Source organism: Rhinopithecus bieti, unplaced genomic scaffold (assembly GCF_001698545.2).
Source record: "Rhinopithecus bieti isolate Rb0 unplaced genomic scaffold, ASM169854v2 scaffold_13348, whole genome shotgun sequence".
Classification (NCBI taxonomy): domain Eukaryota; kingdom Metazoa; phylum Chordata; class Mammalia; order Primates; family Cercopithecidae; genus Rhinopithecus; species Rhinopithecus bieti.
This window is the reverse complement of record NW_016808764.1, coordinates 7,400,551-7,417,624: the sequence shown is the minus strand read 5'-3', so window position 1 is coordinate 7,417,624 and position 17,074 is coordinate 7,400,551. Positions and strand designations below refer to the sequence as shown.

General features: G+C 38.7%; 1 protein-coding gene across 8 annotated transcripts in view; it reads right to left on the bottom strand.

Annotated features, from left to right (window-relative positions):
* Positions 1 to 17,074, bottom strand: part of TNRC6A (trinucleotide repeat containing adaptor 6A) — a 99,199-nt gene that overhangs the window by 41,270 nt on the left and 40,855 nt on the right. For 6 of the 8 annotated variants that reach the window (XM_017887114.1, XM_017887116.1, XM_017887118.1 and 3 more), the window contains exon 4: positions 7,211 to 7,624. The exons of 1 other annotated variant lie outside the window; for it this stretch is intronic. In XM_017887114.1, the coding sequence (XP_017742603.1) occupies positions 7,211 to 7,624 (414 nt within the window). Of the gene's footprint in view, positions 1 to 7,210; positions 7,625 to 16,947; positions 17,042 to 17,074 lie in introns of all 8 variants that reach the window. One more of the 8 variants, XM_017887122.1, reaches the window with a different exon arrangement.

The following is a 17,074-nucleotide window of genomic DNA, read 5'->3' as shown; positions in this document are numbered from 1 at the left end:
GCAATACTGGTTGGGTCCAGGAGTGAGACCATCCTGGGCAACCTAGCAACACCCCATCTCTACAAAAAATAAAAAAAATCAGCTGGGCGTGGTGGCATACACCTGGGGTCCCAGCTCCTTGAGAGGCTGAGGCAGAAGGATCGCTTAAGCCTGGGAGGTTGAGGCTGTAATGAGTTGTGACTATGCCACTGCACTCAGCCTAGGTGACAGAGCTAGAGTCTGTCTCAAAATGAATAAATAAACAAATAAAAATAAATAAAAGGTGTTGGCTGGGCACAGTGGCTCACTCCTGTAATCTCAGCACTTTGATAGGCTGAGGTGGGTGGATCAACTGAGGTCAAGAGCCTGGGGCCAGCCTGGCCAACAGGGTGAAACCCCATCTCTACTAAAAATATAAAAATTAGCTGGGCATGCGGCAGACACCTATAATCCCAGCTACTCAGGAGGCTGAAGAAGGAGAATCACTTGAACCCAGGAGGTGGTGGTTGCAGCGAGTCGAGATCATGCCACTGCACTCCAGCCTGGGCATTATATAAGAGCGAAACTCCATCTCAAAACAACAACAACAACAAAAACAAAATGTGTTGCAGGGGATGGGAACAGACACTATTATAACGGAAAGGGTAAAAAGAACAGGACTCGTCAGGAATCATTACTAATATGTTTCAGAGTCAGAGATTATTTCAGATTTGGAAGAAGTCAGATAATTTATTGTGCTTATAGACACACAAGACCCAGTGCTGTAAATGATCTGGAAGATAAACATAGAGAAGCATCATTAAGTAGAGTATTATCACTCAGCTTTTCCAGGAAATAATGAGAAATAGTAAATCTCTGTGCTAGTGGGAAGAAAGGGGGCGGCTGAGTTTTACTGAGTGTAATGCAAAATGTTTATACACTGCAATGCTGTAGGCAAACTTAGATTTGGAGGGTTGTGCGTTATTTAGAAATATTTGAAATCCAAAGTATCATTAACATCCTACTTTGATACAAAATGCCCACAGAAGTGTGATCACCAACAGTACCACACTAAAAAAACATAAATAAATAATCGTACATAATAGAACATCTATCCAAAAAAAATCAAAGAGGTTATGTGGGGGCTGAACAAAGACTGGTGATAATTCTAGTGACATAAAAAAAAGCATCGGCTGGGTGTGGCGGCTCCTGCCTGTGATCCCAGCACTTTGGGAGGCCTAGGTGGGCAGATCACCTGAGGTCAGGAGTTCGAGACCAGCCTGGCCAACATGGTGAAATCCCATCTCTACTAAAAATACAAAAATTAGCCGGGCATGGTGGTGAGCGCTTGTAATCTCAGCTACTCAGGAGGCCAAAGCAGGAGAATTGCTTGAACCTGGGAGGCGGAGGTTGCAGTGAGCCGAGATCGTGCCACTGCACTCCAGCCTGGACAACAGAGCGAGACTCTGTTTCAAAAGAAACGAAAAGAAAAGAAAAGAAAAAAGAGAGAAGAAAAGAAAAGAAACAGCATCACTTATTCAGGAAGAATTTAGATCCATGGACATCCATAAATATACAGCATCTAACAAACAAAACAGTTAAATATTTATTTTCTACCTTAAAGACTTTCAATTTCACCAGAAAGGGAAGAGCTTCAAAAGTAAATAATATTTATGTTTTACAATGTTTCCAAGGAGTATGAGAGAGATGGGAATATGAGAAAACCTTAGATGCACAATTTCAAATTACTCTTTTTTTTTTAAACAGAGTCTTGCTCTGTCGCCCAGGCTGGAGTGCAGTGGTGCAATCTTGGCTCACCGTAAGCTCTACCTCCCGGGTTCACGCCATTCTCCTGCCTCAGCCTCCCGAGTAGCTGGGACTACAGGCGCCTGCCACCACGCCCGGCTAATTTTGTTTTTTGTATTTTTAGTAGAGACGGGGTTTCACCGTGTTAGCCACAATGGTCTCGATCTCCTGACCTCGTGATCTGCCCGCCTTGGCCTCCCAAAGTGCTGGGATTACAGGTGTGAGCCACCACGCCTGGCCTCAGATCACTCTTAAGTACAAAATTCAAAATGTCTCTTCTGGTTATTCTTGCCTTTGGCTCAGGGTTTGGCAAACTTGTTCTACACTGGTCCAGTTAAACATTTCAGGCCTTGCAGGCCAGATGGTCTGTGAAAACTATTTAACTCTGCCATTGTAGCTTGAAAGCGGCCCACAGACGATATGTAAATGAATGGGTGTGGGTATCTCCCAATAAAGCTGGACTAAAATAGGCCCAAATCTCTGTTCCAGAATTGAAAAGACAAATGTAATATCACAACCAAATGCAATGCATGAATCATGACTGGCTTCTGGTTTGAGAGATGGGGTGAAGATGACAGGGAGACGGATACAAAAGACTTTCTTGGGGATGCTGCTCTAGACCAGATGGTGAACACCTCAACCAGGGCAACTGGTAGCAGCAGTATCAAGCGGGGGGACGGAAAAGTGGGAGGTATTTAAGAGTTAAAATTGGCTGGGCCTGGTGGCTCACGCCTGTTATCCCAGCACTTTGGGAGGCTGAGGTAGGCGGATCACGAGGTCAGGAGATCGAGACCATTCTGGCTGACATGGTGAAACCCTGTCTCTACTAAAAACACAAAAAATTAACCAGGCGTAGTGGCATGCACCTGTAATCCCAGCTACTCGGGAGGCCGAGGCAGGAGAATGGCGTGAACCCAGGAGTCGGAGCTTGCAGTGAGCCAAGATCGTGCCACTGCACTCCAGCCTGGGCGACAGAGTGAGACTCCATCTCAAAAAAAATAAAAAAAAAATAAAAAAGAGTTAAAATCAGCAGAGTACAGTAACCCTGTGAGACATACAGGAGAGGGAAGAGTAAAGCATGATTTCAAGGTTTCTAGATGGGCGACTGGATGAAAGGGGGCGGCAACTATTTGAGCAAAGGAATGCAGAAGAAGGAAGTGGTATGGGGGCAACACAAAGAGTTCAAGTTTGGACATACTGAGTTTTGAGGGGCCCAACGTCAACTGAAGACTTCCAGAAGAGGACCTAAAATGTGGGGAGATCTGAAACAAAGCCTTGGGAGGGAACAAAAAGGTTTGCATTTGACATTCAGAAGATCAGTGACTTCAGCAATAGAGTTATTTTAGTCAAGTGAGCAGAAGCCAGATTATGAGACACTGATGTAATACATTAAAGACTGCAAGTACAGACCATTCCTTCAATAACACTGAAAGGCGGGAGGGAGAAATTCTGTAATAGCCTCAAAAGACTATGGGGATTTTGCCGGGCATGGTGGTTCACGCCTCTAATCCCAGCAGTTTAGGAGGCCAAGGCAGGCAGACAGCTTGAGCTCAGGAGTTCAAGACCAGCCTGGGCAACATGGCAAAATTCCGTCTCTACAAACCACACAAAAATTCACCAGGCGTAGTGGCAAACACCTATAGTCCCAGCTACTCAGGGAGACTGACTGAAGTGGGAGGATTACTTGAGCTGGGAGGTTGAGGCTGTAGTGAGCCATGTTCATGCCACTGCACTCCAGCCTGGGTGACAAAGTGAGACCCTGTCTCCTCAAAAAAAAAGAAAAAAAAAAGAGTATGGAGACTTAACGAAATTTTTTTTTAAGGATAGAGAAGATACGAGTTTGTTTATCATCCAAGGGGAAGGTGCAAGTTCCAAGCAAGCAGAAGCTTCAAGACAGCAAGGATGTACACCGTGCTAAAAGCCCAATGCAAGAGCAGAGATGGATGGAATGGACAGCATTTTAACCTTTAAACATCTCCAGAAACTTTAATGTTAACATTTTTGGTTAAAACATCCCAATTACTGGTCATTCACCATTATGCCTCAAATGTCTTCTTCTTTTAAAAAATAACTATTTCAAACATAGAAAAGTCCATAAAAGAGTAATATAAAATATACCCATACACCTTAAGAAATACATTACTAGTATGGCAGAAAAAACTCGTATTCTCTCTCTTTCCTTCCCCAGTGGGTATACCAGTGGTAATCACTCATGTAAATCTTTATATCTTACTACATTTGAATTCATCCCCTAAGCAATACATAGGGTTCTATATGCTTTATATTTTATATAAACGCTAGCATACTCTGAACAAACAAGCAAGCAATACATTCTTGGGACAACTAGCAAAAATGTGGACACAAACTATTAGAAGATATTGTTGTTCTTTTACTTAGCGGTGATAATGGTATTGTGGTTGTATAGGAGACTATGCTTATTCTTAGGATAATTACCTGTGAAGTATTAAAGTTGAAGTGTCAGTGTTTGCAACTTACTTTTAAGTGGTTCAACAATAACATGCACATGTATGCAGATATGAGACAGAGAAAGAGATGTGTGTCAAGACGGGACAATGTTAACCACCAGATTTGGGTGGAGGGTATATGAGTGTTCACGATTCTAGTCTTCTTAACTTTTCTGTATGGATCATGTCAGGTGGATAAAAAATGGGATAGAACACTTTGGCCTATAAGAACAATATTGCTCCTGTTGAGCCTACTGGTCCCCGCAAAGCCTTCACTCTCATTACATGGTTTGTGGGCCCCGATATTAAAAGAGTTATTTCACCCCTTTGGGCTCTAAGTGGTCAACTGCAAAAAAGAGGTCTCAATTCTCAATTTAAACCATCAATAAGTGTCTAAGGCCCAGCCCCAAACTGGCAGCCCAGGGCTAGTCTGCAGAGTTGTCTAGTTTGACTAGCAAAGGATTCTAAAAAAATTAAAAACGAGAACATAAAAAAGCCAAATACAAATGGATCAAACAAAACAAAACAAAACAAAAAAACCAAGCTAACATTACGTTTTCCCAATTCTGAACTACATGTAGTTCACAACAAAGAATGATCATGTTTCTGGGCTACTGTGCACGCTGTTTATACTATCTAGTACCCTGTTCCTCACTGGCCTCTAGGCTACTTCCTAATCTGTAAAATGAAGATGATACTATCTACTCTGTAAAAGAAGCATTAAGTAAGTTAGTAGTGTGTGGGCACAGTAAGCACTCCATAAGGATTAGCCACTATATCGTCATTAATATTAATAACTTGGTAGGAGCTGGATATACCTAACTCATAAGAAGCCTTCACTGACTCTCCTGGTCTATTTTGCAAGCTAAAGTTTCTATTATCAATCCTAGTAACACCTAGAAAGATGTTTTAATGTAAATATGTAAAATATGCTGGTAAGTGGGGATTCACAAATTTTTTAAGAGACAAAAGTACAAATCTGGCTCTTCTTTGGAATGCCTTGGTTTCATCATCTGCATTTTCTAGTTGTTTTTTGAGATTGAATCCAGGCTTCAGTTAGATTGCTGCACCCTCCTCACTTCCAACTTAGCCTCCACATCAATGCAGTCCACCCTGGTAAAATTCTTTTAGAAATAGGCAGGATGTTTTTCCTTCTCAGCCTTTTTTTGAAGACTTCTTCCTATGCCCACACCTGAGGGCTTCTTCTCATCTGAACACACACTTGTAACACTTTTGATATTTTGACTCAGAGTTATTTTGAGAAGCAAGATTCTTACACTTATGTTGTTTCCATTTCAAAAACAGGTACCTTTCATTTCCCCAAGTGAAAAGGCGTATTTGACATATTTTCTAAATTTACTATCCCACTTCACTGTTTTGTTCAGTGCCATTCCACCTTGCTTAGCTCACAGCAGGTACTCCATCATTTGTTGTATAACTAACCTCTCCCAAAGTTTTTAACCGCATTTTTCATCATGCTGATGACCAATACATTTGCTTCCAACCTGACTTCCCAGGTGAACTTCAAATTATTAATTGCCTACTACTTGGCACTAGATCTAGTATGTCTAAACCAAACACTTCTTGAGAAGTGCAGGTCCTTCTATAACAGTTATTAGGAAGATAATTTATTTGGCACCTAGATATCAGGCATTAATCTAGCTCCTTTAATAACATGCCATATAATTAAGTCCCCACAGCAACCTTATAGGGTTGGGTACTACTGTTTTACAGATTAGCAAAGAGGGTCAGATGTGTTATGTGGCTAAGCTCACACAGGTAATAAGGTGCTGGGAAATTAGGGAGTAAATATTAACTCAGGACAATGACTTAAATTTGTATCCTTTCCAATAACAATGTGCCTATGCTAGAAAACTCACATTTGTGTCCTCTTCCTCATTACCTATCACATCTTGTATGGTACCAAAGCACAGCATGGTGGTTACGAGCACAGCTTTGGAGTCAAACAGATCTTGATGTGAGTCCAGAAACTGCTACTTATTCACCGTGAATACCGTAATATATTACAATGTACAGAGTAGTTCTTGGTATATAAAAGAGAGCACAGGTGCAGAAAGTGAGTACAACCTGGGACAGTTAGGAAAGACTCCTCAGGCACATGGAGCAATTAAGTAACCTGCCCAAGGTCACACACACTGGGATATGGGGGCACCAGGATGCAAGGCCGCAGTCTGATTCTAGACTTCCTTCTTTATCAGTATGCTATACTGCCTCTAGAATTGTATTTTTGTATGGGCACCTTGATTCCCCCCTCAACCCTAGCACCTAATTCTCTATCTGGCTTGTGGTAGAACTTTAAAATAGTTGGATAAATGAATGAATGGAAGGACTAACAGACCATCAAAACTTTCCAGAACATGTTGAAACAAACTGGGCTTTGAGAAAACTTGTAATCACATACTAGATTTATTTTCTGCCTCACAATCACTACCAAGCTCAGAGAAGTCACTCTGAGGCAAATAACTAAATGCATTTCCTCTGTTTGAATATAATTTCCATGAGTGCCAGTCTTTTTATGACATGTGGTAACTGAATGAGCTTGGGCAAGTTACTTAATGTCTTGGTGTGTCAGCTGCCTCTACTGAAAGTGGAGGTTAAGAACTCTGTCTCACAACGTTGTTGAACACTAAATTGCAATAATATGTACAACTGCTCAGCACGTGGCCTGGGGGGAAGGGTGCTCAATTTTGGCTACAGTCTTACAGTCAACTTTAGCTATAAGTTCCTTATTAAAATGGGCAGAACCTGAAGGGAGAATAAGTAAAATAATCATTTTAAAGTAGGTAACTTACAGGAAATATTTTAAGATTCCCCATTCATAACCCCCTATAAAGAACGCTTATATTAAAGTCCAGATACTGATGAATACAAATACATCACCAAAAAGTTACAAATTTATTAACTTGCTATACAGCTAATGATGATAAAGTGTGAGTCTCGTAAGAAATGCCTTCTCTCACCTGACTGGTTTTTGCTGTTCTGCACCTCTCCGTTATTTTGTGGCTGTTGATTTGTTAAAGCACTGCTTTCTGACTGGCTGTTTAACACTTTAACAGCAGATCCAAGGTTTGCTGCTATGACAGGAAAATGCTGACCCCTCTTTAGAAGCTGTTTGTGTTCCTGGTGGCGAAATCGTGGAGGTACTTCACGAGGATACCGAGGCAAGGCCTGTGGCTGCTGCTGTGGCTGCTGTGGCTGTGGCTGCTGCTGCGGCTGCTGCTGTGGCTGCTGCTGCTGCTGCGGCTGCTGTTGTGGCTGCTGATTGTTGGCTGTAGCTCGCTTGGCATTATTATTAGTGCTGGTTGCTGTGGAAGTGCCGTTATTAGAGTTGGCAGGCTGAGGCTGGCTTACACTGGGCTTTATCTGTTCTGGCACTAATCCCAACAAAAGAAAAGGGGTGGAAAACATTAGCCAGTAAAGTGTACCTCCAAAGTAAGCCATCTAAATTCAAAGGCACTAAGAAAAATAATACTAAAAAAACAGAAGCTTTCCGTGAGCAGGGATATCCTCATTTACAGGCTCAAATTTTGTTAGGAGATGTCACTGCCAAGAGTCAAATTTCACTTCTGCTAACTACCTATCCAATAAGGGCCCAAGGACTTTTGGCCAAGACAACAACTCATGTTCACTATCCCTTTTCCCACATTACACTCTGGTCAAAGACATCATCATCTGATCATTACAAAACCAGGGAACTCGCAATGACTCAAAGAACAAATGTGGCCAATTTTCAGTAGTCCTAAGAGAATCCTCTATTCCCTGGCAACTGTTCTTATTCTGCCTCATTGTTAATGTGTTTGGTCTCTATTTTTCATCTTTGGAAGACAACACAAGAACAACACAAGGTTAGAAAACAACCTGCTGGTTTTCTTACAAAAAGCCAAAGTTAACAATGTAAAATGTAAAATCTGAATCGTGTAAGACAAACTCAGAACATAGAAGTAAAGACAAAGATAACGTATCCATGAGACGAATCAAAATGAGAGAAATAATCTGGATGCTCTATCTTAAATCTGAAAAATAAATCAGAAACTGCAAATAGGGAAACTGTTGACTCATAAAAGAGTGTAAAGAAAGAAAACCGATGGAAATGCCTTAAGCCAGTGTAAGTAAACCCAGCTGGAGAAGTACAGAGATGCATGGTGTATGAGCTTTTGGTACCAGGTTTCAACCCCAGCCCTGCCTTTACAAGCTTTGTGTCTTTGGGCAAGTCGTATAAACCTAACTGAGCCTGCTGTTTTCCCGGTAAAATGGAGACAGTACCTACACCTTGCAGAGCTATCCTAAGGTTAAATGTCTTCATGTTTATAAAACACAGAACATAAGGCTATATAAACAGTGGCTATTCGTTAATGACTGACACAATACCACCTTATACTTTGGTAGCAGTTGAATGTTTCTATGAAATTTTTTAATGTATCCTCACAGATACCACTGTCAGATAAGTGAAGTGAAACACCCCCATGTTACTGGTGAGGACACTCAGAAAAAATCTCCATTCAAGCTCCCACCCTGGAATTAAAACAGCCCCCACCATTCACCATCTGAGTTACCTCTGTGTCTTTCTCCTCTATAAAGTAGGAAGAGTCTTGGTCAAGTGCCCAGGGTGTTGTAACCACTCAGTAAACAGAAGTGAAGTTATTAATTGTGTCCAAAAGAAATCTTTATCAAATGCCTACAATAGATATGATGATGTCATTAAACCCTTGGTCACCTGAGTTTACAATGACCACCAACTTCCTCTTCCACACTCTCAGCTCTAGCCCCCCTTCACCTAAGAAACTGGTCTCCCCATTTTCTTCCTTCTCTGAACATCTGGTAAATTTACTCTATGTCATTTATACTTTTTAAACATAATACATGATCTTGGCCTCTTTTTTTTGTGTCACTTAAATTTTCTAAAGTAATACGAACTGTAGTTCAGGAAGAATTACAGTGAAAAATTACAAACATTCCATCTACTGTTTATAATGCTTTCATTCTTGACGCTCACTGACAAGTCTCTTACTGATAATTGGGGCAAAGTGCTTTCTAGGCCTAATTATTGGTGAAAATTTCGTCTCCCAAACAATATAATGCTTCTAATATGTAACAATAACATATATTCCTTTGTGTGCCTCATGTAGTAATAAGCAGATACTGGCTATCAAAAACACTTCATGAGGACAATACGGCACTAGAATATTCTAAAGTACCTCTGAAACCTAAGGAAGATAAAGTACAGGCAGCCCTCCACATCTATGTATGCCCCACCCACAGATTCAACCAACCATGGATCAAAAATACTAAGCAAACAAACCAAAAATAAAAATACAAATAAACACCAATGCAACTATTTACACAGCATTTACATCATATTTGGTATTGTAAGTAATCTACAGATGATTCAAAGTATATAGGAGAATGTGTGTAGGTTATATGCAAATACTACACCATTTTATATACGAGACTTGAACATCCATGAATTTTGGTATCTGTTGGGGGTCCTGGAACCAATGCGTCACAGATACCAAGGGACAACTGTATATCTAAGATTATAAGGAACATAAAAAAGTTTACTTAGCTTTTACATGCTTAGTACTGGACCCAGCGTGGCATTTGGCAATCGAATATCAACTTAAAGTGGTAGTTACCCGCTGCTGTAATATAGGTTTGTTGCCACTTCATTACTTTAAAAATCTAAATATTAAAAAATAACATTGTGACAATTTTATGCCCAAACAAGGTGTGTGAGAAAGGAGCAGGAAGATGCTTTTTATTTATCAAAGAACCAGAAGATAACCTATATACAAAAACTGTGAATGATCTATATGAAGGCATGTATAAGAACCTAACACTAAATCAAAGGTGACCAGAGGTTCAGAAGCAACATCAATATTTGTCACCCAGCAACTTCACCTCTACCCCAAACTCAAGTAAATGCTGTATTTCTCATCAGTAAAGTACCACGTGGAAAACAAAGCTGAGATAGGTATTCATTTCCTGGGCCAGAAAACTTCATTAAAACCAGTAAAGACATCAAGATAATGTAACTACTGATTATTAAATGAAGCTAATCTGAAGTACAATCTTAGATATAAAATAAGACACAGAAGTAATGAGTGAAGGATTAAAAAGTGAACATAGGTGGGGGTTGCTAAGTAATAAATATCAATACTGACTAATACTGGCTATGATGTATGTGTAGTTAAAATGTTAATTATGTTCATAATCACCCAAACCACTGGAAGGGGGGGAAAAGGAAAATTAGAAAACTTCATCTATTCAGCAGACATGGAAAATGGAATTTTAAAAAATTTCAAAGTTCTGGTTAATGCAAACTAGGATGCTAAATAGAAGCCCCAAAATACCTGTATCACAATAAATGTGAATGGGTTAAGTTCACTTGCTAAAAGATAAAGCCTCTTAAACTAAGAAAGGAAAAACAAACTTAATAAACTTTGCAAAAAGCACTCTTAAACAAAACAACTCAGCAAGGTTTAAAAAAAAAGTAGAGAGGAAGATATACAACCAAGAAAGGCTAAGAAAATTAAAATGAAAACAATACTGATATCAGACAAAATAAAATTCAAAGAGAAAAGCATTATAAAGGATAAGAGAAATTTCATATTCATAATAAAAGAAACAACTAAAAAGACGAGCAATTAAGCACTTTTATATGCCAAGTCTCATAATATCAAAACATTTAAAATAAATGGAGACAGAGTAAACTAGAAAAAAGCAAAGCCATGTACCTTGAAAACAACATCTTTTTGACAAATACCCATGAAACAATCATAAGAAGTTAATGTGCACATACATGCCATACAACAGCAAAGAAAACATCAATAAATTGCAAAGGCTAGAAATAATACAGTGGATATTTCTGGATTACAATGTAATGTCACTAAAATCATAAAACTAGCAAATAAAAATCTGCCTTAAATAAATTTCAATTGCATAACACAAATTTTCAGCTAAAACAGAAAAGAAAAGAAAAAAGTACATTTCAAGATGAAGAAGAAATAAACACGAAACTACAGGGTTACCAAGAAAATAATACTGAAAACACTGCATACAATACATTTTGAGATCCAGCTAAACCAGAGCTCAAAAAAAAATTCATAGCCTTATTTTCAACAAAAATATAATGCATCCAACTCAAGAAGGGGCAAAACACCCACACACATTAAAGGAAACAGAAACAATTAGTAAACATAAAAGAGAGATCAATGACTTTAAAAGTAAATCAATAAATCCAAGGCATGCTTCCATGAGAAACAGTTAACTTTATTAAAAAATGAAAATGGAAAAAAATAACCTTCTGAAATTAATATATTTCTTTATGTTCAAATCTATAAATATGAAAAGCTGGAGGAGGGAGTAATTTAACATTGACCATAGAAGAGGCAGGAAATCTAAATAGATTAACTAGTTTACAAAGAAGAAATAAGAGAAATTTATGAAAGTTATCTATCATGATCAGATAATTTCCTTGATTAATACTACCACACTTTTTTCTTTTTCACTAGTGTATACTTATTTTTGGAGACAAGAGTCTCGCTCTGTTGTCCAGGCTGGAATGCTGTGGTGCAATCTTGGCTTACTGCAACCTCCACCTCCCTGGTTCAAGTGATTCTCATGCCTCAGCCTGAGGAGTAGCTGGGATTACAGGTGTGTGCCACCATGCCCAGCTAATTTTTGTATTTTTAGTAGAGATGGGGTTTTACATGTTAGCCAGGCTGGTCTCGAACTCCTGATCTCAGGTGATCCTCCTGCCTTGGCCTCCGGAAGTGCTGGGAGCCACTGCACCCAGCCTTTAATAGTATTTTTTTTTTTTTTTTTAAGACAGGGTTTTGCACTTGTTGTCCAGGCTGCAGTGCAATGGTGTGATCTTGGCTCACTGCAACCTCCGCCTCCAGAGTCTTGCAACAGCAAGACCCTCTTTCAAGAAAAGAAAAAAGAAAAAGAAACATGTATCTCTAAACCTAATGGCATTTAAATTATTGCAGAGCACAGTAAAAGATGGAACACCAACATAACACTGTTACCAATAAGTCAGGCTAAATTTTGGTCATCCCAAACAACGTGAATAAAAACAAGAGATATAAATAGCACCGGGAGTGAAAAAGACACAAATTCAAACGTGGAGATTATCAAAAGACAAGAAAATACTATGTACAATCTATCCCAGTAAAACAAAACCCAACTAAATTGAACTATGTTGTACAACAGGGGTTGGCAAGTTCTTTCTGTAAAGATGAGACAGTAAATATTTTGGGCTTTGCAGACCATAGAGTCTGTGACAACCACTCAACTCTGCCACTGTAGCACCAGAGCAGCCACAGACAACAGGTAAATGCAAACAAATGGATGTGACTATATTCCATAACACTGCATATGCAAAACCAGGCAATGGGCCAGATTTCACCTGCAGACTGTAGTTTTCCAAACTCTGCTTTATCAAATGTAATTTACCAAAATAGGCTCACAGAAGAATAGAAGGTCCTACAGTATAACAGCAGAAACTCTGAAAGGGTCTCCCAAGATTTATCCCTCCAAAACACACCAGGCATATAAAAATACAAAAGCCAGGCACAGCAGCACACGCCTGTAGTCCTGAGGCAGGAGGACTGCTTGAGCCAAAAAGTTCAAGTCAGGCGTGGGCAACATGGTAAGGCCCCAACTCCTGAATGAACGAATGAAATGAAATAACATAACATAACATAACAACACAACATAACATAAAATGCACCAGGCTCAGATAACAGGGGGTGTGTGTACATGGGTGTGTATCCTCAAGAAACATGTAATATTAATCTTACCTAAACTGTCCCAGGACAAGAGGTATTGGTTCAAAAGACTAGATGGAATCAAATCTCAGCTCTGCAACTTACTAGTTATATGACCATGGGCAAGGCACTTAACCACACTGCCTCCGCTGACTCACATCTCAAATGTTTTGGTCTCAAGGTCCTTTATACTCTGAAACACTGAGAACTCCAAAAGGTTTCATTTGTGGGTGTTGTATATACATTTACCATAATAAAAGTTTAAACAAATATTTTAAGTGAGTTAAAAATAAATTTATTACATATGAACATAGATACATTTTTTAAAAATTATTGCATTTTCCAAAACAAAATTAGTGAGAAGCATGGCACTGTTTTACATTTCTGTAAGTCTCTTTAACATCTGGCTTAACAGAAGGCAGGTGGATTATCACATATGCACCTGCATCCAATTTGTTGTGATATCCCACACTGTGTCACCTCCGGAAAACTCCACTATATACTCATAATAAAAGTGAAACAGGCATATAAAGTCTTCCTGTTATTATGAAAATTGATTTGACCTCATAGATCTCATGAAAGAGTTTCGAGGAGCCTCCTAGGGATCCCGTCCTCAGATAAACTTCGAGAACCACTGCTACAGGATATGCACACACGGGATGCAACTGAATTTATGGTTCTGAAGTTAAAAAAAGTTTGGATTAAAAATATGGATTTAAGATTCAACATACAGGTGAGAAAACAGTTGTAGGAGAAGAAATGACAAAACCTCAAGAATGGGTTTAAGCAGCAGACAGAAGGAGCGAAGTAAAGGCAAGAACAAGTTCTAACTGTCAGTGATGGGAGGGAAACCGTTCATTTTAGGTAATGGCTTAACTATCTATGCAGTTACTCAAGCAGGAATTTCTTCCTCAATTTTTCCCTACCCCCCTGTACCTAGTCAGTCAACAGGCCCAACAGATTACCTCCTTGATAAAATTCAAATGCATCCTGTGTCTCCAAAGCCACTCCTGTGATTTAGGCCCTCAACAATTTACTCTTACAAAAACCTCCTAATGGGACTGCCAGCCTGGCTCAAGTCTTGATCCCTGCCCCAACCACTTTCCCCAAATCTATCATCTATCTGCCCCAAATTATCTATACCATAAAACCACTTTTGGAACTCCTTTCTAAACTCCTTGGCATGGCCCCTCTCTACCTTTTTCCAGATTCATATCCTGCTATGTCCACACTCATTGCATTCTCTTCTACCACACCAAATACCTGCAATTCCCCAAAAGGTATCACGCTCTTTCATGCTATTTCTTTTGCCCAAAATGCCTTGATACCTTTCTTGCAAATATTTTTGTCCATTTTGCCTAGGAAACAACTAATCTCCCCCACCCCCAGATTGGGCGTATCTTAGAAGCATGTTATGTTATGACAACCAGATTGCCCTCCTCTATTCTGATGAAACTCTTACATATCCCTTATAATGCAGTCAATGTGCTCTGTAAGTGTTGGTTTCTTATTTCTCCTTCACTTTATCACTAGCATTTCCTGAACCAAGCAAAGCAAACGCTGGTTGAATAAATAATCCAGGAATTGTCAGGCACACACAAAGTGACTGGATCTATACAAAATAAGATAGAACAATACTGAGGATTAAACACTGTGGAATATCAACATTCCAGAGGTGGAATAATGAAGAACCAGTAAACAAAAGAGAAAGAATGATCAAGAGAAAGAGTAAGAATGATGGTCACTGGTTAGTATGCTGCTGAATGCATCAATAGTTTTAAATAAATCTCTGCTCTAAAAAACGCCTACAGCCAGCATGGAGAGAGCAGGACAAGTCGAGCCATTGAGATCATTAATGTGAGAAGGTACTCTAATTAGCCGTGAGATTGCACTGGTCCAAAATATCAGAAAAAGATTTTAATGGAAAGGAATTTCATTTCGCTAGGATAAAACATATAATCTAGTAAAGAATTCTATTTTTAGGTTTTTTTTTTTTTTTTTTTTGGTCATACTGTGACGCCACCCATCTATTTCACAGTTTTAAAGAAACGGGAAAAAATTTTAACTGGTCCAAAAATGAACAAGTTTAACTTTTAAGAATGGAAAAATTATCTATTCAAATAATTCACCCTACATTTTCCAAGTTTGTGTTCCAAATCAGGACCCCCCACTTTGTGAAACAATGAAATCAACCAATAAGACAAAGAAATTAATTTTTGCTACGCTTTGCTATTCTACAAGCTTTCTTGATATTTCTTATATAAACATATCATTCTGTAAGTCTAAAACTTTTAAAAAATAGCTTCTTAATTGAAAAAAATAGATAGCAATTGTCTTACATTCACATGAAAACCTAAGAATAGACAATATAAGCAAAGTTCTAAATATACCAAGTTCTAAGTTTGTAATACCATTTTAATTAATGCTTCTTTAAATGTCTAAAATGCTTTACGTCACCTTAATACACTGATTTCAGAAAATATTTAAGGAACTTCACTTTGACTATCTACAAGTTTAACAGCAAGAATTTAAATGTGGACCAGCCAACAATCATCTTTGAATACTACCAATCCCCAAAACATCAATTTCCATGCCTTAATACCTGAAGCCCTTATGTTACTCCTATCCATCAAAGTCTACTATTTAACTTTGTATAATAGTTTTCATATTGGCTACATTGTAAATCTTCTAAAATACTGGTGGAAATACAGTACACAAAATGCTGCTTTAATACTTGATGTCACTTTAACAGACTGGAGCACTAAGTTGACCTCTAGAAAATATAACTTAGTGAATACCTATAAAATATGAAGTGCTTTTTAATACTTCTCTTGGCAAACTTTAACTTTACCTAAAATTACTATTTCTATATGTGTCATTATATAGGAAAACAAAAAACCATCAGCTTAAGCTCCTAGAAGACAAGATGGAGTGTACCAATGAAAGCTCTTCAGTTAGAAAATGTTATTCTCAAATAAGAGCAACAACATAGGATTTCCCTAAGTATCTTTCATTGTAATTAAGAAATTTTTTTTTTTTTTTTTTTGAGACGGAGTCTCGCTCTGTTGCCCAGGCTGGAGTGCAGTGGCGCGATCTCGGCTCACTGCCAGCTCTGCCTCCCAGGTTCACGCCATTCTCCTGCGTCAGCCTCCAGAGTAGCTGGGACTACAGATGCCTGCCACCACGCGGCTAATATTTTGTGTTTTTAGTAGAGACGGGGTTTCACCATGTTAGCCAGAATGGTCTGGATCTCCTGACCTTGTGATCCGCCCACCTCGGCCTCCCAAAGTGCTGGGATTACAGGCATGAGCCACCTCGCCCGGCTAAGAAAATTTCTTTTTACCTTTTCAAATGAGATTAGGCATTATCACCAAGACAAAAAGGTGTACTCAAACAATTCACTAACAAATCAAGAAGGGTTTTAAAATCACAAGACGAACTTTCTACCGCTCAAACAGTCAGGTTAACTCTGAATGCCTGATGCTTAAAAAATCCTTAAAGTACCAACTGTTCAAATATTTTTAAAAGTGTCATCTACAGATTTTTTAACAAGAATTCTTTAAAATATTATAGGCAAGTATTTTACATTCTTAGGAGCCAGAAAATAAAAGCCTTATAGATAGAAGTTAATATATAACCTAGCATATTTAAAATTTAACTGTTTATCAGGCAACATCACATATTTTTCTTCTCTATTGTTAATTTCTAATATCTAATTGTATTCTCTTTAATCTTAAACTCTGAAATCAATGATTCTAGCTGTTCCACTAAAATACTAAGGTAGCTTTCAATAATTTTTCACATGAAAGAATCTGCCTAATCCTCAGAGGGAGAGCAAACAAGTTTGGGTGCAATCAGTTCTTCCAGCTTTCCTGAACAGCAGCAGCATTATCACAATGGGACACAGATTTTCAAAAGTCACAAACCTGATGAAACTTCAAAGTAGATTAGAAAATTCTCTACATCAAGAAAATTCCAAAGAAAGGTGTTTCCAACTTCTGTTGCTTTCCCACTCTGCAGCTTTCAGGAGAAAATGGAGGAAAAGCATAGTGT